We start from the raw sequence: 23,955 nt of genomic DNA on the forward strand, positions 1-23,955 counted from the left end.
TTTTTATTCAAACACCGTTTTCTCACTCTTCTTTAAAATTAGAGCGAAAAAATTTCACGCCGCAAAGCCACTCGCTTTTTCGCTCCACTTCCTGTTTCGGCGTGACCAAAATCACTACTCCAATTTGACTTCAAAAATCATGAAAATGTGTGAACAGATCTTAAAAAAATATAGCAGGAAAAGTCCTGACGCACAATTCAAAGAATTTTCATTGACAAAACAAACAACTAGACCCAGAACGGATGAGTGAATTGGGAAAACCATTTCTAAAAAAAATCATAAAAAGAATTAAAAAAAAACAAAATCAATGTCAAAATGCCGCATGTGAACAAAAAACCACTAGCGAGAAATCGAAATTTGGTTTAAACAAAAAACTAGGCCTAGAAGGACTTATGACTGGATGCGGAAAACCATTTAGAAAAAAATGATCAAAAAAACAGTAAAAATCAAAGTGAATTTGCCGCATGTGAACAAAAAACCACTAGAGAGAAAGCCAATTTTTATTCAAACACCGTTTTCTCACTCTACTTTAAAATTAGAGCGAAAAAATTTCACGCCGCAAAGCCACTCGCTTTTTCGCTCCACTTCCTGTTTCGGCGTGACCAAAATCACTACTCCAATTTGACTTCAAAAATCATGAAAATGTGTGAACAGATCTTAAAAAAATATAGCAGGAAAAGTCCTGACGCACAATTCAAAGAATTTTCATTGACAAAACAAACAACTAGACCCAGAACGGATGAGTGAATTGGGAAAACCATTTCTAAAAAAATCATAAAAAGAATTAAAAAAACAAAATCAATGTCAAAATGCCGCATGTGAACAAAAAACCACTAGCGAGAAATCGAAATTTGGTTTAAACAAAAAACTAGGCCTAGAATGACTTATGAATGGATGGGGAAAACCATTTAGAAAAAAATGATCAAAAAACAGTAAAAATCAAAGTGAATTTGCCGCATGTGAACAAAAAACCACTAGAGAGAAAGCCAATTTTTATTCAAACACCGTTTTCTCACTCTACTTTAAAATTAGAGCGAAAAAATTTCACGCCGCAAAATCATTCACTTTTTCGCTCCATTTCCTGTTTCGGCGTGACCAAAATTACTACCCCAATTTGACTTCAAAAATCATAAAAATGTGTGAACAGATCTTTCAAAAAACGACAGCGCCCCAATAGAATTCAAATTCTTTGAATTGTAAAAAAAGACAGCGCCCCAATACAGTTCAAACTCTTTGAATTGTTAAAAAGGAGAGCACCTAAATAATAGCCGAGAGGCTGACGGCGGCTATTAATAAACATGAATTGACTCCAAAATATTTAAACCTACTCTGAGTTTATTGATGGTCTGCGAGGACACCAATTGTGTGCTAGTAATGTCTTGAGTGTATTGGTCATTCAGCGACTCCACCGTTTGTCTGTGCTTTCTCTCTATATTCTCTATTGTCGCCTCCTGATTGGCTAAAACCTCCTCGAGCTCTGATTGGTGCGATTCTTTTAGTTGAGACAACTGCAACTCGTGTTCTGTAACCAGGAACTCCTTTTCCTCTTCATGAGATTGCTTCACTGAAATCAAAAATTTAGATAACTTTAACCAAATCAAGAAGTTCATTCTTCAAAGTTAATAACCACGGTTAATATATTGACCGATGCAATACAATGTTAGCAATAATAACTAATATTTCCAAGATACACCACAACCTCATGCATTAAAGGGGGTACACCAATCGTAAGAATCGTATATTTCATTAACCCCCACCAAAACTCGCTCTTTGGCATATTATAGTAGTCTACTACAACAGACAATTTGCAATTTGGGGTAATGAACACAACTAACGATATCAATTTTCAAGGGTACACAAAAATCTTATCTAAAAATTTAATATCTTCGCTATAATTGTATTACAAAAGGCATGACGTACGCTTTTCTGTTTGTTCATCCGTCTCCATCTCCATTTGAGATCTGAGCTGACTGAGTCTGTCCCGCTGTTCATGACCCAACTGCTCCACTCTAGCCTCATGGTGTACCCTCAGCTGATTAATCTGCCCATTAGCTGCATCTGCAAAAGGAAATTTACCCAATTTTAAACAAACTCAGTTGCATATTTCGAAACGGCAACATCAATGAACAAATGAATCAAGACACGGTTGCTACCGCCATTGAGAAGTCATCAAACCCCTAAGCAAAACAGGTGTTAGGAGGGCAATAACAACCGTGTGCTGTGTTTGTGTTATCAGTGCTATCACAACAGTGATCGCGCACACCACTGTTTTACTGATCGTAACACCAAGTAAAAATCATTAATCATCTATAAAATTTTGCCGCACGGAAATATATCTTATATAAAAACTAAATATCTCAAGAGTTCACCTTTATTCGAGATGCTAAAATTTTGGGAGTGAAAGGGGTTTTTTCTAGCAAATAGATTACAATGATAAATATAGCCGGCAGATTGCCCGAAAATAGCCGCCGTTGACGCGCTAGACGCACAAAAATTTTCAAAAAGTGTTCTAATTCAATGTGCAGTTTCATTCTGTTAGATTCTAAACCTGCACTTATTTCAGCTTCTAAACTGAAGAGTACTAAGCTTAATACCACTATCAGCTAGCAATCGTTCTAGTGAACTTTGATAACCTAATTCAAAAAGACTTAATGACCGGGCTTTATCGGTTTATCCCGTTTCTTTTGATTTTGCTCTTTTGACATTGACCGTATTCACTAAATTACACAATTCAATGCTTGAAAGAATTCAAAACCCATTCAGTTGAAACAAAGAGTGAAGTAAGTCAGAAGTCAAACGTGAGAATCGTGACTTCTGTAAAACGAAAAACGTGATCAAAAGGTAAAGTGAATTAAAAGCATAGCAGGACAAGTCCTGACGTACAATTCAAAGAATTTCTATTGACTAAACAAAAAACTAGACTTAGAACGGACTATGAGGGAATTGGGAAACTCATTTCCAAAAAAATCAGATTAAAAAACAAAATCAATATAAAAATGCCGCATATGTACAAAAAATCACTAGCGAGAAATGAAAACTTGATTAACATAACTATGCCTAAAATGAACTATGAATGGGTTGGGAAAATCATTTAGAAAAAAAACGATCCAAAAAAGGGAAAAAACAGTAAAACTCAAAGTGAAATTGCCACGAACAAAAAACCACTAACGAGAAAGCGAATGTTTGTTCAAACACCGTTTTCTCAATCTACTTTAACAATAGAGCGAAAAAATTTCACGCCGAAAAACCACTCGCTTTTTCGCTCCACTTCCTGTTTGGGCGTGACCAAAATCACCACAACTTGACTTCAAAAATCATGAAAATATGTGAACAGATCTTTAAAAAATATAGCAGGAAAAGTCCTGACGCACAATTCAAAGAATTTTCATTGACAAAACAAACAACTAGAACCAGAACAGATTATGAGTGAATTGGGAAAACCATTTCTAAAAAAAATCATAAAAAGAATTAAAAAAAAACAAAATCAATGTCAAAATGCCGCATGTGAACAAAAAACCACTAGCGAGAAATCGAAATTTGGTTTAAACAAAAAACTAGGCCTAGAAGGACTTATGACTGGATGCGGAAAACCATTTAGAAAAAAATGATCAAAAAAAACAGTAAAAATCAAAGTGAATTTGCCGCATGTGAACAAAAAACCACTAGAGAGAAAGCCAATTTTTATTCAAACACCGTTTTCTCACTCTACTTTAAAATTAGAGCGAAAAAATTTCACGCCGCAAAGCCACTCGCTTTTTCGCTCCACTTCCTGTTTCGGCGTGACCAAAATCACTACTCCAATTTGACTTCAAAAATCATGAAAATGTGTGAACAGATCTTAAAAAAATATAGCAGGAAAAGTCCTGACGCACAATTCAAAGAATTCTCATTGACAAAACAAACAACTAGACCCAGAACGGATGAGTGAATTGGGAAAACCATTTCTAAAAAAATCATAAAAAGAATTAAAAAAACAAAATCAATGTCAAAATGCCGCATGTGAACAAAAAACCACTAGCGAGAAATCGAAATTTGGTTTAAACAAAAAACTAGGCCTAGAATGACTTATGACTGGATGCGGAAAACCATTTAGAAAAAAATGATCAAAAAAAACAGTAAAAATCAAAGTGAATTTGCCGCATGTGAACAAAAAACCACTAGAGAGAAAGCCAATTTTTATTCAAACACCGTTTTCTCACTCTACTTTAAAATTAGAGCGAAAAAATTTCACGCCGCAAAGCCACTCGCTTTTTCGCTCCACTTCCTGTTTCGGCGTGACCAAAATCACTACTCCAATTTGACTTCAAAAATCATGAAAATGTGTGAACAGATCTTAAAAAAATATAGCAGGAAAAGTCCTGACGCACAATTCAAAGAATTCTCATTGACAAAACAAACAACTAGACCCAGAACGGATGAGTGAATTGGGAAAACCATTTCTAAAAAAATCATAAAAAGAATTAAAAAAACAAAATCAATGTCAAAATGCCGCATGTGAACAAAAAACCACTAGCGAGAAATCGAAATTTGGTTTAAACAAAAAACTAGGCCTAGAATGACTTATGAATGGATGGGGAAAACCATTTAGAAAAAAATGATCAAAAAACAGTAAAAATCAAAGTGAATTTGCCGCATGTGAACAAAAAACCACTAGAGAGAAAGCCAATTTTTATTCAAACACCGTTTTCTCACTCTACTTTAAAATTAGAGCGAAAAAATTTCACGCCGCAAAGCCACTCGCTTTTTCGCTCCACTTCCTGTTTCGGCGTGACCAAAATCACTACTCCAATTTGACTTCAAAAATCATGAAAATGTGTGAACAGATCTTAAAAAAATATAGCAGGAAAAGTCCTGACGCACAATTCAAAGAATTTTCATTGACAAAACAAACAACTAGACCCAGAACGGATGAGTGAATTGGGAAAACCATTTCTAAAAAAAATCATAAAAAGAATTAAAAAAAAACAAAATCAATGTCAAAATGCCGCATGTGAACAAAAAACCACTAGCGAGAAATCGAAATTTGGTTTAAACAAAAAACTAGGCCTAGAAGGACTTATGACTGGATGCGGAAAACCATTTAGAAAAAAATGATCAAAAAAACAGTAAAAATCAAAGTGAATTTGCCGCATGTGAACAAAAAACCACTAGAGAGAAAGCCAATTTTTATTCAAACACCGTTTTCTCACTCTACTTTAAAATTAGAGCGAAAAAATTTCACGCCGCAAAGCCACTCGCTTTTTCGCTCCACTTCCTGTTTCGGCGTGACCAAAATCACTACTCCAATTTGACTTCAAAAATCATGAAAATGTGTGAACAGATCTTAAAAAAATATAGCAGGAAAAGTCCTGACGCACAATTCAAAGAATTTTCATTGACAAAACAAACAACTAGACCCAGAACGGATGAGTGAATTGGGAAAACCATTTCTAAAAAAATCATAAAAAGAATTAAAAAAACAAAATCAATGTCAAAATGCCGCATGTGAACAAAAAACCACTAGCGAGAAATCGAAATTTGGTTTAAACAAAAAACTAGGCCTAGAATGACTTATGAATGGATGGGGAAAACCATTTAGAAAAAAATGATCAAAAAACAGTAAAAATCAAAGTGAATTTGCCGCATGTGAACAAAAAACCACTAGAGAGAAAGCCAATTTTTATTCAAACACCGTTTTCTCACTCTACTTTAAAATTAGAGCGAAAAAATTTCACGCCGCAAAATCATTCACTTTTTCGCTCCATTTCCTGTTTCGGCGTGACCAAAATTACTACCCCAATTTGACTTCAAAAATCATAAAAATGTGTGAACAGATCTTTCAAAAAACGACAGCGCCCCAATAGAATTCAAATTCTTTGAATTGTAAAAAAAGACAGCGCCCCAATACAGTTCAAACTCTTTGAATTGTTAAAAAGGAGAGCACCTAAATAATAGCCGAGAGGCTGACGGCGGCTATTAATAAACATGAATTGACTCCAAAATATTTAAACCTACTCTGAGTTTATTGATGGTCTGCGAGGACACCAATTGTGTGCTAGTAATGTCTTGAGTGTACTGGTCATTCAGCGACTCCACCGTTTGTCTGTGCTTTCTCTCTATATTCTCTATTGTCGCCTCCTGATTGGCTAAAACCTCCTCGAGCTCTGATTGGTGCGATTCTTTTAGTTGAGACAACTGCAACTCGTGTTCTGTAACCAGGAACTCCTTTTCCTCTTCATGAGATTGCTTCACTGAAATCAAAAATTTAGATAACTTTAACCAAATCAAGAAGTTCATTCTTCAAAGTTAATAACCACGGTTAATATATTGACCGATGCAATACAATGTTAGCAATAATAACTAATATTTCCAAGATACACCACAACCTCATGCATTAAAGGGGGTACACCAATCGTAAGAATCGTATATTTCATTAACCCCCACCAAAACTCGCTCTTTGGCATATTATAGTAGTCTACTACAACAGACAATTTGCAATTTGGGGTAATGAACACAACTAACGATATCAATTTTCAAGGGTACACAAAAATCTTATCTAAAAATTTAATATCTTCGCTATAATTGTATTACAAAAGGCATGACGTACGCTTTTCTGTTTGTTCATCCGTCTCCATCTCCATTTGAGATCTGAGCTGACTGAGTCTGTCCCGCTGTTCATGACCCAACTGCTCCACTCTAGCCTCATGGTGTACCCTCAGCTGATTAATCTGCCCATTAGCTGCATCTGCAAAAGGAAATTTACCCAATTTTAAACAAACTCAGTTGCATATTTCGAAACGGCAACATCAATGAACAAATGAATCAAGACACGGTTGCTACCGCCATTGAGAAGTCATCAAACCCCTAAGCAAAACAGGTGTTAGGAGGGCAATAACAACCGTGTGCTGTGTTTGTGTTATCAGTGCTATCACAACAGTGATCGCGCACACCACTGTTTTACTGATCATAACACCAAGTTTAGCCACTCATCATTTCGCAATAGTGGCTAGAAAGGAGTAAAGGAACTGTGAAGTAATGTCCCCAAATCTCCGCCAACGTTTCAGATTTCTTAGTATTCAACGGGCGTCAACAATTTATCACATTGGCAAATTATGTATCTGTTTTATTGGTACAAAAGTTGTTTTTCAAAACCACACGGTTGTTTTCAACAGAAGTTTTCAACCTCTTAGCTCAACCCGAGTTATTGAACGACTTTGAGAGGTAAATAAAATAGCCAGGTAATGCTTTTTAATTAACTCTGGTTGGCATTGTAACCGCTGCATAACTGACGCAACTAATTTGTTGCTTAGACGACAAAATTCCGTCCTTCATTATATAGCGACAGTAGCTGAAAAAGGGGAAGTTCGTAGCTTAATAACACCACACAGTCTTCTCCCACTATATTTCATTCTCGTGATTCACTGGTCGTCCATTTCAATTCATCGATATTTTTATGCAAGACCGTTGTTACCGCAAAGGAATTTGATTTTAAATTTTAGAAGCCCTGTAGAAATTTCAGTTAATTTGCATTACAAGTTTGATAATTCTCGAGAGATAATTTTAAAGAGTCATACACTGAAAGTTGCCCCCATGAAGTTATATCAACGGGAAACAAAAACATTTGTTCATATTCTGTCAGCATTCTACATTTATGCTTGATTAAAGGAAAAACAGTAGAAAATTGACGTACTCTCCTAGAAGGTTGCTTGACTCATTTGAAGCGTTAAAAGCGGCTCTGCTTTAACTGCTCATGCGAGCAATATAGATCACGCCAGACGCAAACATCAAAGGGCTAGAAAGTCAATCAGTAGGTACAAAAAACTAAAAATAAAGAAAGCTTCAAAATTCTGAACAATTTGATTCAAAACTTATAAATTGTCATTTAAATCATTTATGTTTACTATTTCAGGAGTTTCCACAAACAGTGTACTGCGACAAAAATAAAGCCCTATCATATGGACTTAGAGAAAGTCCAAATAATGCCATCAGGCACTATCGGCTCAAACCGTTTTATTCAATGAAAATAAGTCAAACTTTTTTCAAACAAAAGACTGCACGGAGATACCGACAGGCCCCAAAGACTTTGCACAACAAATTAAAAACAAAGCTAATGTTGGACAAATTGCTCTGAATCGACTGAGGGTGGCTCGATTTTGTTTTAATAATGGCGTGGTAAGTTTAGACTAAGGGGCTTCAAATGGTCATGTTAGATCTTGAACAACTTTATCATTTGACTTTCAGGAGTAAATTGTCACCACATGAGTTAAGCAGCTTGAAATTGTGAATGAAAGCGCAAATTAGACGGAGCAAAAATCCAGAAGTGAAAACGGCAAAAAAAGAAACATACGACTACAATAATCACTTCAAACTTCGTTCGAGAGCAATTATCAACTGCAATTCGGCATAATTGATAAGAAAATGATACCTGGTGGCACAAACTGAACAAAAGTTATCAAAAAGACATAAACTTTGTTTCAAAACTTCAATTGAAAACATACGTTGGACGAATTGCTCTCAAATGGCTGGCGAGACAATGAGTTTATAAGGGGGAACAAGCTACAGAAACTTTTATAGTGCAAAAAAAAATTTAACTACGCAGGGTTTCGAACCGTGGACGTCTCGGATGAGCATCGGCGAAATTCACCATTTCGCTGTAGGGGCTATTTAGGTTAGCTATTTCGCGGTAGGGGCTAATCGCTCAAAATCCGATTTATTTTAGGAACAATTCAAATCAGTTAACAAATCAGTCAAATGTGAAAAAGTCACTCGAGAAATGAAATCGAAAGAATGTTTAGAAAAAACGATCAAGCAAAATCTTTACATAAAAAAAGACACACACGTTTACAAATTTTGTTCGAGAGTTATTAAAATGGATTGTTTCATTGATTCATCATACAAAAACTTTTGTGGGCACAAAGGAAAGCAGGGCTTTTGTATACAGTTCACGCTTTAAAATATTTCTAGCACAATAATTCAAAACGCAGCTTGTTTTATTGCTCTCATTAAGCACATTTCAAGATACTAACTTTGACGCTGCTTGGTGCGCGGTGCCCTCTCCGTGTTAAAACCCAAACACTTGGCGATAAACTTCATCTTGAAATTCGTCAAACTATCACAGAACGGGCTGTTAACTTTTCGGATCTAATCGAGTTCAGCAAATAACGTAGGGTGGTAGAGCAAATTTGAGGTCAATGTTTACGATGGTTCAAATCGCGTGTTTCACAATTTTGTACTCACCAAATAAAACTTTCATTTGGACGGTCAGACTTAAATTTGATAATAATTTTGTACCCTCAAAGATCACATGGTACTGTTTGAACATACTTTGGTCCAATCAATATTAGACGAAAAGATTCATCAAAACGTAACGGAACGACACTGTCTTTAATTGAACCAATAAACAATTAGCCTCACAAAACATAAATGTCGATTAGTACCATAATTAGCAAACAGCACAAGAGATTTCTCGCAATAGCCAACGGATTTTGGTAAGTCGAAAGCAAACGAAATTTAACCTAACGGAAAGCTAAATACAAATTACGTTGCAAAGTTTCACAAATTCTATAAATTGCTGCAAAATTTTATACAAAAGCGACCTGCATGCTGATTGTATTGAATCTCATATAATCATCATAGCTGCAAAATTAAATAGTCAAATTGTTCACACACAAAATTGAACAGTCATTCAAATTTACAACTCTGAAAATAACATTGTAACTGAGAGAGCAATGTTAGACCCAAGTAAACTGTTTTTATATGCCTCTCCTAGCATAAAAATACACGCATTTAAAAACTGGCAAAATGACGCCATATAGATATTTTTAATTTAACCGCAAAAACAACAGCTTTTGATGAAAACTTGATGACACGCAGGTATTGGCAAGTATTAACTTCTATCAAAGAAATATTCGCAATGCGTTATTAAAAACTTACCCAGTGCTTCAGTTGATTGCTCAAGAGTTTCATGAAGTCGTGCAATCTCACACTTCAGCTCAGGAACAGAGAAAACTCCCATCTGAAAAAATAAGACCATATTAGCATAAATTAGATTTTATAATTTTTCCCCGTTATATTAAATCAAAAATGTTTTAACATAACCGACTAACGATGGAGCGAATTGCTCTCAAACCACCGGCGAGCGGTTAGCTTCATCAGTAGCTAGCTACGGTTTAGTGAGGCTACGTTTAGCTGAATTGAAGGGTGTGAGGTGAGTGCAGCGTGGGAGGTGGGTGCACCCGGGGGGGGGGGGGGGGGGGGGGCGCTCTAAGAACCGTATTTCACGCTATAAGTATAAGTCTCCAAAACAGTTTCTGTGAATCGCATAATTTGAGACCGGTGCGTTGAAAGGCTCTATGAAAACTTAATGCCCGCTGGACGCCGCCTGTTTATCCTGTTTTTGAGGACGAAAAGTCAAATGGGTCAGACGAAAAATAGGTCAAGCAAAAAATCGCGTTAAAAAATTTAAAAGACCAACAGGACTGATATAATTGCTACAAACTTGGTTTGAGAGCAATTAAAAATAATACACCAAATACCAGAGCATTTACGACGGGAGAACACTAATGGATACTGCGGTCGCAACAATCAACGAGCGCCAACAAAGAATAGTATATGTATGTGTTTTCTATTTTTTAGCTATAATGAGAGCTTGCAGGCAGGACCTTTCCTGAGAAGTCATCATTTAACCATTCAAAGTAAAAGCATAAAAGCGAGTCAAAAAACTCCACATTTTTGATGAATTTGTAGGGGCAACACGATAACCAAATTCTTATCAAGTTATAAATTTTATGTACTGCCCATTTTAAACTCCAGCTTAGTATCACTTAGTGGTTGAGGACTGTGGCAAATTATGCTTCTCTCGGTTAGATAGGTTAGCTTTTATTTATTGCAACTTAAACCATGCTGTTTTTCTTCAGCGTGGGGTTGAAGCAAAACCGTTACTATCTCTGCAGTTAAATTCATCAACGCCATTTACGAAAATTATCCGAAAGCTATATTTTTCTTGCAAATGTAACAAGCAAACTTGGGAGAAAATTGACAATTTGGCAATTTTATCAGTCAATTATTCTACATTTAATGACAAGGTACTTATTTTGTTAAAACATAGCTTCAAAAGGTGTTCTAAATTGGTCCGCAATTTTTTTATATTCGATAAATATGCTGAATTCAGCCGCTAAATTGGAATACACTAGGCTAATTAGCAGTATACTTTAAGACACTTTGATATCCTAGTGACCTAAGTCTTAAACCAACGTCAGAGTGCCCCGACTTTATTGATTCATCTCGCTTCTTTTGATTTCGCATTTTGTCTTTGAAAGTGTTCGAGTAAAATTTTTGAGAAAAAATTCTTTCAATTGAAACAGAGAGTGAGGTAAATCAAAAGTTAGACGTGAAAGTGGTTTAAACCATTAACCAATCTAACGATGACAGTCAACAAAGCACATGATCATATACCCAAAACAACAGGCAAAAAATCTTAAAAACAATTAAACATAGACCGCAGATTGCCGGAAACTAGCCGCGATAGACGCTTGTGGCCTTCCCTGAATTGAAACAACTAAAGGAACAAGATAGGCAGATTGACCAAAAGTCCTTTAGTAGACCACTAGATTTTTTGGGTTAGATATGTACTGTCAATTTTATGACATACGGTCTATAAGGAAAAAGCCCTAAAAGAGCTTTCTCAAAATTGATATTCCAAATCAAAAACTCAAGACTAATACTCAAGAATTAGGGCATTGATCTTCAACTAGTAAATGTTCCTAAAATTTAAAATTCCATAAGCGAGTTGAGAAATCATTTTTTTAAGTGAGGTAAGTCACGCAATTGACCTAAAAGCAGAAATGACGTCACGGTAAGACGAAACAAAAATCTGTTAGACGAAGTAAAAAAAATAATAGCCGCATGGAATTGCTGGAATACTGAGAAATTTTGCAAAATGGCATATTTTGAGGACTAGAGGCGTCAAAGTAAGAAAAAAAAAACAAACTAGAAGCTAAAATCCTCAATCAAAGCACAAATTTTGAAAATTATTGTAAGTCAGAAAATATTATCCAAAGTCACAAAAAAACATCAGCATTTCCCGTAGGTCAAAAGGGGACAAAACAACAACTGAAGGCAATAGTCAACAGTTCGCCAAACATCTCAAAATCAAATGGTATCCAGTCAATAAAGACGATAGCTAAAAACTTAAGCCGATAAAGTAACAAAATTTTCACAGCACTAAGGAGAAATATATTTTCTGAGACTATGCAAAAAGACCACAAGAGAAGCAGCAAAAACGGGAAAGACTCAAAAATTTGAAAAGAAACAGTTGAAAAGTTGAAAATTCACTGCTTTCTAAAATCATTATATAGGTTCATTAGTGCCGCATCCGTAAACAATAACATTTGATATGAAAAAAAACTAAGTTATTATCAGACAACTAATGAAGAATAAAACGGGGCAAAAACTCAAATATGCATTAAATTTTTTTAAAAAAATTTGTGTCAAAGTCATAGAAAGCATTAGCTGTCAACTGCAATATCTAATTCGTTCAATTTAATCTCGATTAGCAATCGAACAGAGTAGTCATTAAAAAGAAAAAATAAAGTCAACGGCACAAAAACACTAACTATGAAATTATACCATTAATTAGATCCATTTGTATCATTGGAAAATGATGAGAACAGTCGTTACAGAGACTAATTGATAACAGAACTGCAAACCCTCAAAAAATCGCTGATACAAATTGTGACTGAGTAGTAGAAACCTTTTGATATCTACTGAAACTATTCTATAGCTTTTGAGCCGAAATTAGTCAGACTAAGAAACACGAAAACAAAAGAACTAAAAAAAACAAACTGAAATAAACATATCCCATAGATTAACGTAAAATAGCCGCCGTCGATTCCCGTAACTCCTCTTATTGAAAAAATAGTTTTAATACCAATAAGCATTAGAGATGGTAACTAATATTTATAAGAACAGAGTTTAAGTAGCACGCGTCTACAATTAGGCTCTATCGTTTTACCCCATTCTCATCTTTGATTTCGGTTTTCAAACACTAAGCAGAATAAGCAAAGAATGAAACCAGCCCAGAGACGTCAAAGTTTTTACACAAAAGGTTGAAAAAGCGGCAAAATAAGGTATGGGAAACAAACTTTTAATCAACAAAGTAGAAAAATAGGAGTGATACAATAGCCGACTAGGTCGCTTATAAATATAACCAAGTAACGTCGAGCGAATTGCGGGTTACCTTTTAAGAATAAGAAACGCCCTTTACACCAAAAAATCGTCTCTTCAAAACAGTTTCCGTGAACCAAATACTAAGAGACTAGTAAGGCATAAGGCTCTAAGAAAGCTGCTCAGCTACTTAATGACCTCTGGGATTTACCTGATTATCCCATTTTTGAGGACAAAAAGTTAAAAGGGTCAGACAAAAAATCGGTCAAGCAAAAATTGCATTAAAAAGACCACACACAGGCATAATACAATCGCTACAAATTTTGTTTAAGAGCAATTTAAAAAATCAGTGATCTCTTATTTAATCAAACAGTCTATAAGTTAGCATGATTAAAATTACCACTAACTTGACTTCCAAAATCATACAAAGTCCTCCAGAACTTTCAAAATCGTGTTCTGCGATTTTTTTCAATTTTACTAAGGTTACTAAAACGAATGAAAACTGCAAGGTCAGGGATACAAATGCAGAATAATTTGATTACAACCCACCACCCCCATAACCTTATAGCAGTAGCACAAAACATTTGGCCGGCCTAGCTTTGAAAATGAGCAAAATCCGCACAAAATTTGATGACAATATATATCACACGCCTCCAACAAAGGTTTTGTTTGTGACCGAAAAAATCAGCCGGATAGATTTCCACTCCAGATACCACAATACCAAACAAAATTGACGGTAACTGACCGCGTAATTAGTTGAAAATATTGGTCATTAAGTTGTTGCTCATTAAAACATTGTGATAAAAGAACAAAATGAAATAAATGGGACTGCTCAACTTTGTTTTACGGCCCTGATAAACAAAACAGTGCTGATTATAAGCTAACCGACTGTGCCATGTGTTGTATGAGAATAGAGAACACATCGACTGCCTTGTTGGATGCCTCCAATGACAGAGTAGACTTCTCTAACAGATGACACTTCTGTTCCAATTGTGCGGAGAGAGATGATACCTCACTCTGCATTCGCTCCAACTCACTCTCTTCTGTAATCACAACAACACAATTGATTTGGTGCAAGTCAAATACTGAAAAATACGCTAAATGGGATGGATCCTTTCTGTTTATTCTCCATCAAACATTCTACAACTCCTATGCGAACATTATTTTTCTAACAGCAATGCAACCCCTGTGGTAAAAAATGAATGACGACATTTCGGTAATCTTGGTGTGTGCGTGTGAGCCGGGGGGGGGGGGGGGGTGCAATTGCGGTGAGCAATAAGATAAATTGGTTCAAGAACTTTCTCTATAAGATGTTTATGAAAATAAAAAGGCTATTAATTCCAAAAAAAAAGAAGAATACATACCGATTTTCAAGATTTCGTTTTTAAATGTTGTTAAATAAAATCCATCATTATAAACAAACTGAATTAATATACACTTTTGATAGTCGGAAGAGAGAACAAATAAATGGTTCAATTCGGGGTAAGGTCATATTTGAAGTACATTCTCAAATCACAATGCAATTAGCATCCAAAGTCAATGACGTCACCTAAGAATTATTCTGATAGATATAAAAGTCACGCGAATTAATGCACCACATCCGGTCTGCAAAAATGCTTTAAACGCATAAACACCTTGTTAGAACAGCTCTTCACGGGGAATGAGCACAAAAATGGCACCAGCTACCCTAGCGTCTTTTTTAGTCACTTCCTTTCATTAATGGGGGTCAAAGTATTATTTATCCTAGACTAGTTTTAGGTTACAAAAGAACAATTATAATAATTGAATTTAATGATTTTGGATTGAGGATAAGGAGCATTTTAAGACAAAAAACGCAGAAAAAGTTTACCTTTTGATGAAGTATTGCTCGTGCTTTTAGCACCAGTTTGTTTCTGCAGTCCACTTGTTGCCAGTTTAGACTGACCAGCCGGTCCTTTCTTCTTTCTCTGCATAACAGGAGATGCCGGTAGAGGTCCAGCAGCCAGCCGACCGGATACAATGGGCATTGAAGTTTTCCGGTTGGCAGCATTACTCGAAGGTGATGCCGCAACATTGGGCGCATTCGCAGATGACGTCACGTGATTGGATGAGTTCGAAGTCTTGGATTGCGCTGATGGGGGTTTTCTGTTGTTTTGGTTGGCTAAGTTGGGGTTTTTCGCAGACGGAGCCGCGTTTGCAGCTGAACGATCAGTACTTTTGTTGCTCGATACTAAAAAAAGCAATTAAACCAATTCGATGAAAGCTTTTCAGTTGATCGCTATTCAGTTGAAATAAAACAAACAATTTGAACACAAACTCGATTTAGTATATTCCATGTGCAAACATTCGCACTCAAAAATCTTATAAAATTTTACAATCTTATAATTTGAAAGTTTAGAGAGGAAAAGGTGGTTTAAGTCTAGCAGTTAACTCCACAAAAATAATAATGCAGAGTTACAATAATTATATACTGAGATCATTAGAGTTTATCTTTGTTTTTAGTTTTTTAAAAGATTTTGATTGAGTTGACCATTCAATCTATAAAAACTATTTTAAAAATTGTTTTAGGATATGCCAGCGATGCTTACGGAAGAGCTCACTTTAGTGGAAGGAATTATGATGACATTTTCGCGCCACAAAACTAAACTTCGCATGCTTTTCAGGCCACAGTGAAGCCAAAACGCTTATTGCTCAAGTTCACAGATGGTTGAAAAATTCATCAGAAAGAATACAAAATTAGAAGGGACAGTTCTATTTTTCATCTCCTAAGAACACATTTATGCCTGTTCCTGGACTGATTAGGGTTTAATTAGCCTAAAAAGAGATGGGATTAGCCATTGCAATTTACATATCCCATTAGGAGCATCAAATACATATTAAGGCCATCTTTTATGTATTGCCGGAAAATAGCCGCGATAGACGCTTGTGGCTTTCCAAGAATTGCAACAACTAAAGAAATGATATAGACCCCCAGTCGTTTAATAGACCACTAGATGTTTTGGGTTAGATTCGGACAGTCATTTTTATGAGACACATACGCTCGAAAAAACCTAATAGAGCTGTTTCAAAATTAATATTCAAAATCAAAAACTCAAGATTTTAATACCCGGGAAATAGGGCATATACACTTGGCACTACTTAGATGCACTCTATTGATCTTAAACTAGTAAATTTTCATAAAATTTAAGTTCATAAAGTGATTTCAGAAGTCATTTTTTTTGAGTGAGCTAAGTCATGCAACTGACCTAAAAGCAGAACGACGTCACGCACACAAATTTTGACTGCAAAGCAGTAAAATTCCCTGAAATTGAAAAAGTCGATTGCAAGAAGCCAGGTCGCAAGAATCATCGATAGAGACGACGAATTAAAAAACATAGCTGGACAATTCCTGACGTAAATTCAAAGAACTTTCATTGACTAGACCTAGATTGGACTATGAGTGATTTAAAACTTTTAAAAAAACTGAAAATCAATGTCAAAATTCCGCATGTGAACAAAAAAACCACTAGCGAGAAAGAAACCTGGTTCAAACAAAAAAGTAGGCCTAAAAGAACTGAATGGATTAGGAAAACCATTCAGAAAACAATCCGATCCAAAAATTGAAAAAAAGCGGCAAAAATCAAAGTGAAATGGCCACAAGTGAACAAAAAACCACTAGTGAGAAATCAAATTTTTGTTCGAACACCGTTTTCTCTCTACTTTAGAATTAGAGTAATTAGAGTGAAAACATTTGATGCCGAAAAACCACTCGCCTTTTTCGCTCAACTTCCTGTTTCGGTGTGACCAAAATCACTACTCCAATTTGATTTCAAACGTCATGAAAATGTGCGAACAGATCTTTAAAAAAGACAGCGCCTCACAGCAATTCAAATTCTTTTAATTTTAAAAAACCACGATGTCCCCAACAATATCCGCTATCACTTCGCGGCTACTAAAAAGAAACAGTTCCAGAAAGAAAACAATCTGTCTCTGGAATAATCCGGATTGCTCCCAAAAGGCATCATTCGACTAGACGAAATTGCCTTTTCATGTCCTTTAAAGTATGCAGACATATTTGGTTTTTATACTGATACTATTGATACGTACTGGTGAACAATTTATCATCATTATAAAAAGAGGCAAAAGCACTCAGAAAATCTGAAACATTCGCCTTCGTCTATAGCCACGTAAAAAAAATCAGGGAGTTTCATTCAGGGATTCATTCATTCAGGTCATTCAGGGAGGTTAATTGATCCGACCCACATGTGGGGGAGGAATTATATACTCAAATGGGTTTTTTCTGTTGACAATTTTTGCCGATCGATATATTCATCGTAGAGAGTTGAGACTGGTATCATTAGAAAGCTCGTCCAGCGCAGAATATGGAATTAAAAAGATTTTTTTTGATTTTCGTATTTTACGAGGAGTTAATCGAGAAAAATAGAGTGAATTCCGTTGATTTATTCAAATTTTCCGTAATTTTAGACCAAATTTTAGTTAATTTTGCTAAAACTTAAAATTTTTAAAGAAAATGTTATTGCTTTCACGGTTAAGAATAGAAAATGCCCGCCAACTTGTTTTAGTCGAGCTTTTTGTTTAATATTTCTGCTCAATTTTCCGAATTTGATACTTTTTTAACTCAAAAAAGGCTGCAAATAAGCTTTTGTTTCCTACTTAGTTTAAATTTGCAAGAAGTAGAGACCTAACATCTGCTGGAACAATCTTTAAAAACTCCTAAAAAGATAGCTGCACATTCGCTTCCTGTAGGAGTTTTCTGGAATTAAATTTGTGCCAGTTTTTTGAAACATAGACCTAAAAATTATACAAAGTCCATGATTTGATTGTGGTTTTTTGAAATATTTCATTTAATAAATGATCTATTAAGCAAAAAAAAAAGATTAATTAGTTGTTTTGTTTGATGCTGCGAAAAATCAGGGCTAGGGGTCAACTCAACATGGATTCTTACAATCAATAATTTTTTGGATTATATTAGGGCGCTGTATTTTTCAATTTTTTTTTCGCAGTTTTGTGTTTTTTGTGTTGATTACTGACATGAATTATTTCAAATCGCGGCCAAATCAATGACTATCAATCCTATTTACAACACAAAAGGCCATGTGAATTTACAGTTGGTCTTCAGAGAAAAGCTCACTTTTTATGGCTTTGAAAATGTATTTTCGTAAATTTTAAATGATTTCCGTTTGTTTTGGATTTATTAGTAAAATTTTTTGCAGCCGCATGACTACAATTTAATAATTAAAGAGTCAAATGGGTTCTTAAAGAGCTGCAGGAGAGTCTATACAATGCCTTCAGTTATTATCTAATGCCTCTTATGACTTTGAATGTATTTGTTTTAAGAGAATGGTAGTGAAGATTTGAAATCTGTCAACTTTTAATGTTATTCCTGTCCACTTGTAGCTTAGTTTCATTATATGCGAGGCAGAACTTATTCTTAGCGGAAAAAATACTTTATATTGGTTTAATTTTTTTTTGTCTTTCTTACTTCGAAATTTGATGAAATTTGAAGTTTTGTGAATTTTTGCACGTTTTCCTGTATTTGAGGTAGTCATTCATTCTCATCTCAATTAAACATATTATTTATAGCTCCAATTCGCATTGAAAAAATGCTCAAAAACATTTTCAATGACTTCCGCAAATAGCTGATAGTTTTAACGACCGCGAAGTCGTTCTCTCAAAACTTCCTGGATTTGTGTCTTTGCCTGTAACTGTAGCTCTTTTCGTCTTCATACGGCATATCCCTGTCAATCAAAAACCCTAATTGCTTCAATAGACGTTTAAATGAATCTATTTACTGATTTTGGGATTAGAGCTAAATGTTTTATTGATTTTCAATTATTTTTTAAAAATAATTTTGAATTTCCAAATTTTTGCATATTTTCCTGTATCTTGGGTTGTTATTTGTTCTCTTTTCAAATTATCAAACTAAAGATAGTTCCAACTGGCATTGAAGGAATGCGCAAAAGAACCTGTTCAAAGACTTCAGTTAATAGCCTACAGTTTTAACGGCTGCGCATCCGTGCTCACAAAATTTATTAGGTTTTTTTTGTTTTTGCCTCTAAATGTCGTTCTTTTTGTTGTCGTTCGGTCTTTTTATGACAATTAAAGGCTTTGAACGCTTCCACGATTCTTAAACTGAAAATTTTTTCCTGATTTCTGTTTATAGTTAAGGGTTTCGAAGACATTCAATTTTTTCTTTAACGAAAACATTTTTTGTTATTCCCATTTTTGTTATCTTTGTCCTCAAAAAGTAACTAAGTCTTATTATTGACAGAGCTTATCAATTTTCTGTTGCTCTAAACAATATTTCCGCTGTTGGTTATGTTTTGGCAGATGTCAATAGAGCTTAGAAATGTGTTCAAAAGAATTTTGTGGGTTTTCGATACTGGTCGGTATTTGTGGTTTATTTTTTACAAAGACGCTTTATTTAGAACACCCAGTTAAAATCAAAAAGAACTAAAGCACATCATTTAATCACTTCGTCAATTTAATGATTTTAAAGGTTTTCTAATGTATTCTAGATATAATGGCTTCAACACTGTGGCTTCAATAAATTGTTTGTGAAATTTCTAGTTTAAACGAATTTGCTGTTTTTTTGTCGTCCTTTGATTCGGCTTCAATAATAACAAGTACAACTGGATCCTGAGCAGTTGCAAATTAATCTCTTTGTTTAAAGTTCAAAGCTTGTGGTTTGTTAGAACTTCTGAAAATATTTCTATTAAAACAATCAGTTGATTTTTGATTTGTCACATATATATATATATATATATATATATATATATATATATATACATATATATATATATATATATATATATATATATATATAATTTCTTTCAATTTTATAGCTTGGTCTCTGTAACGATAGGTCGCAACTTCTTTCCAGTAAACCAAGAACAAATCTTAATTATAGTTTTATTTTAAACCAAGGGTTTATTGGGTTTGGTATTAAGCACTTGTATAACATAGCTGATAGATAGCCAGAAAATAGCCGCAATAGCTTCGTAGATCCACCGTCTCAAAAAAAACAGTAAAAGAGACAGACCAAAAAAATTCGGTCTTTTAATTGAAGGCTGATATGTTATATTTTGATTAAAGAACTGTATAAGTTTTTGCTGCCTCTTTTAGCTGCTCTCTAATAACCTTCATTTAGAGTGACACACGCCCATTTGACTTTATCTCTTTGAATTAAAGTAAATAAAAGTCAATTTCAAAGTGAGGAAGTTATTTTTGTGAGTGAGGTAAGTCAGATGTGACCAAAAATTTAATCACGCAAATGAACAAAAAAACTCGCTCCACTAAGAGCGAAAAATGACGTCACGCACGCACTTCAGTTGAAATAGCATGAACGAATGAACAAAAAGCAGATTTGAAGTGGTTGTGACGTCATATGGTCGTAACAAAAATAGCGACGACGAAATAAAAAAAAAACAAGAGAAGGACAATAATAGCCTCAGCTAACGCTGTGCGGCTATTAAAAAAATTGCTTGATTTTGGGATATTCGCTCATTCTGAGTTTTCTGTTTCCTTTGCACATTATCACACTAATGGGTTGGCCCAATTGGCTCTGTTAGTTCTGCAGTCGTCCAATATATTACGGATAACGACAAGTCTCAACTGCTTCACGTATAAATTAGCCTTCATAATTAGCCGAGGTGATACGAAGTGGTTTCGTTTCAATCAATTTGAAATTGGTTATTTTCAAAAAAAAGTTGTATTTTGGAACTTTGTCTTTTTTGCTCTTTATTGTCGGCCTGTCACCGAGTCGCATTATTGAGAGGTCTCATATCTTATCCAATGGAAATCTAATGAAGTACAGGTTGATTTGTTATGATCGGGTTTTATCGGATTCCTTCTTCATTTTGTTTTCTGTTTTTTAATATGTTCATCGAGTTTTTGGTCTTAATTAATGTTTGCTAGTATTTTGTTTTTGGATGTATCTCGTCCAGTACTCTCATTGATGGCAGGTCTCATCGGCTCTCTAATCCAGCTCTAATTATTTGGTGTAAGACATGAGAGTTTTCGGACCTTTTCTTTCTCTTCCTCATTTGGTAGACTATTAAATCAAAAGGTGGATGGGCGAGGTCGGAACATCATGTGCAAACGCACATTACCGAGCCTCCTTGTTATTATATCAACACAGCCACATATTTTACTCAATTCAACTTTGTCATGGATATATCGGGATAGGAACAAAAGGCCTTACATGAGGATAGACTTGGACTTTTCTGAGCACATTGGACTGAGGAGGAGGAATCAACATCAAATATTGACAGGTAGTTTTCCTTCTCGACACTTGGCAAGACATCAGCAGCACCAATTGCAACTCCCGGCGATTGGATACCTTTACCACTCGGCATCTTCTCTTTTTGAGCAACTTCTGAATAACATGCACTGTAGGATCAAAAACATGCGAAGGAGGAGGACAAGTTATTTTAAGGTCATACAAGTTTCCTTCCTCGGATCCCTACTTTTACATATTCTGATAGCTTTCATGGCAAAATTTTACTTGCAATGGAAGTCAAAATTCACGATGCAACATTGGAAATGTAGGAACAGGCTATTCTACTTCCATTCAAATAAAAGCTCCATCATTAATCACAGTATCGTAGGTGAATAGCATCTTTAGTTTCAAATATTCAAACAGTAAAACCCAGATGGGAAGACCAAAACAACCATTGACAAATATCAATTTACAGCATTAGCAACAGAGAACTTCAGGCAAAATTAAATGTAGCAAAAATTTTCCATCAGACTACCATTGCAAATTTAGAACATACCTTTAGCAAGCCCACTTCGGGGCATCGCTTTCTTCGTTTGTTCCGATTTCTTTGCATCCGCGGAACCTGGCCTATCTGCGCTACTTTTGTGCGCAGAAGTTGAGGACAGAACTCTCGGCTGAGCAAGCTTGCTTGTTTTTGTCTCCATTTTAGCCGACTGTGCGTTGTTGACATCCTTTACCTTGTTTGTATCGGGCTTCTAAAACAACAAAAAGGCTTATAAAAGCGTTTACTTCTGTAGTTCACTTCGCAGTTTAAAGCACTAGTTGTTAATAATCGTTAGTCCTAAAAACCTCATTAAAAATCTCACCAGGTCAAGATGACCAATTAACGGATAATAAATAAAATAGCAGGCAGATTGCCAGAAAATAGCCGCAATAGCTTCGTAGATCTGCAGTCTCAAAAAAGTTAAAAAGACAGACCAAAAAAGAAATTTATTCTTTTCATTAAGAGCTGAGATGTTATATTTTGATTAAAAATCTGTATAAATTATTGCTACCTCTATTAGCTGCTCTCAAATAATCTTCAATTAGAGTGACACACATTCGCTTGACCTTATCTCTTTGAATTAAGATAAACAAAAGTCAATTTCAAAGTGAGGAAGTCATTTTTGAGAGTGAGGTAAATCACGTGTGAACAAAAACTTAACGACGCAAATGAACAAAAAAACTCACTCAACTGAGAGTGAAAATGACGTCACAAACGAAATTCAGTTGAAATTGCATGAAAGAGTGAACAAAAAGCAGATTTCAAGTGATTGTGACGTCATCTGGTCGTAACAAGTCTTAACGACGAAAAAAACATAGCAGGACAAGTCCTGACGTACAATTCAAAGAATTTTCACTGACCAAACAAAAACTAGATCTAAAAGGGGCTATGAGTGGATTGGGAAACCCATTTCTAAACAAATCCGATCAAAAAAATAAAAAATAAATACCAAAATCCCGCATGTGAACAAAAAACCACTAGCGAGAAAAGAAAATTTGGTTAAAACAAAAAACTAGGCATAGAATGAACTATGAATGGATTGGGAAAACCATTTAGAAAAAATCCGATCCAGTATGTTGAAAAAAACAGTAAAAATCAAAGTGAAATTGCCGCATGTGAACAAAAAATCACTAGCAAGAAAGCGAAATTTTGTTCAAACACCGTTTTCTCTCAATTTTAAAATTAGAGCGAACAAATTTCACGCCGCAAAACCACTTGCTTTTCCACTTCATTTCCTGTTTCGGCGTAACCAAAATCATAACTCCAATTTGACTTAAAAAATCATGAAAATGTGTGAACAGATCGTAAAAAAAACATAGCCAGATAGAAACGGCATTCAAAAATAAATTGAACATAAAAAATTAGAAAAACTTAAGTTTTTTTTTAAATAGTACAAGGAAACATAAAGCCGAATAATGTTCTTTTGCAATTAGAGCAATGAAAAACTCGAAAAATTATGGGCACGTCTTAATAGGCTAAGAAACTTGTCTAAGATTGAAAAAAAGAAAAACTGCGAAAAAAATAAGAAAAATGGTTTAAAAATTCTCAATTTTTCTGTCATTTTTCCTAAGAAAAAATGTTTTATGCCAACAGAACTTTAATCAATTGGTATCTGAAAATTCCTTACGTAATACGCTTCTACTCAAATCCCACTTAAAGCAGTAAAACAAAACAGGCAAAAAATCATTAAATTTCGTCTAAAAATCAGCAAAACTTATCAAAAACCACCCACCAAAATTAGCATTCAACTCAAATTAACTACTTGAAACCTTCAATTCCTATCAAAACAAGCCTAAAACTAATACAATAGCATAATCAAGCTTCATAGCCATCAAAAGTTGCGAAGAAACTGCTTTTAAAAGCCGCACGTGAACAAAAAATTTCGCTCGCTTAGAGAAAAATTTTTTCACACATCAATTTCTCGCTCTCTCAAAAACAGCGGTATGAACAAAAACCACTCTCTTTTCACTCCCCTATTCACTTTTGTTCAGCAGCAAAATCCCTCCAAATTTTTTTACGCGTCTCATTTCCCGCTTCAAAAATCACTCCAATAAAATTGATTAAAAAA

At 34.9% G+C, this 23,955-nt stretch overlaps 1 protein-coding gene across 6 annotated transcripts in view; it reads right to left on the reverse strand.

The window, feature by feature from the left end:
- LOC142344777 (uncharacterized) overlaps positions 1 to 23,955 on the reverse strand; it is a 123,118-nt gene that overhangs the window by 8,693 nt on the left and 90,470 nt on the right. For 5 of the 6 annotated variants that reach the window (XM_075396707.1, XM_075396706.1, XM_075396703.1 and 2 more), the window contains exons 7-13: positions 21,900 to 22,098; positions 21,326 to 21,499; positions 14,993 to 15,352; positions 14,029 to 14,186; positions 9,913 to 9,994; positions 6,587 to 6,724; positions 5,995 to 6,230 (exon numbers count right to left, since the gene is read on the reverse strand). In XM_075396707.1, coding sequence (XP_075252822.1) covers positions 5,995 to 6,230; positions 6,587 to 6,724; positions 9,913 to 9,994; positions 14,029 to 14,186; positions 14,993 to 15,352; positions 21,326 to 21,499; positions 21,900 to 22,098 — 1,347 coding nt within the window. Of the gene's footprint in view, positions 1 to 1,424; positions 1,565 to 1,920; positions 2,059 to 5,994; positions 6,231 to 6,586; positions 6,725 to 9,912; positions 9,995 to 14,028; positions 14,187 to 14,992; positions 15,353 to 21,325; positions 21,500 to 21,899; positions 22,099 to 23,955 lie in introns of those variants that run through there. The other variant, XR_012759280.1, reaches the window with a different exon arrangement.

The sequence above is a fragment of the Convolutriloba macropyga genome, chromosome 8, assembly GCF_964194025.1.
Source record: "Convolutriloba macropyga chromosome 8, txConMacr16.3, whole genome shotgun sequence".
NCBI classification, from domain to species: domain Eukaryota; kingdom Metazoa; phylum Xenacoelomorpha; order Acoela; family Convolutidae; genus Convolutriloba; species Convolutriloba macropyga.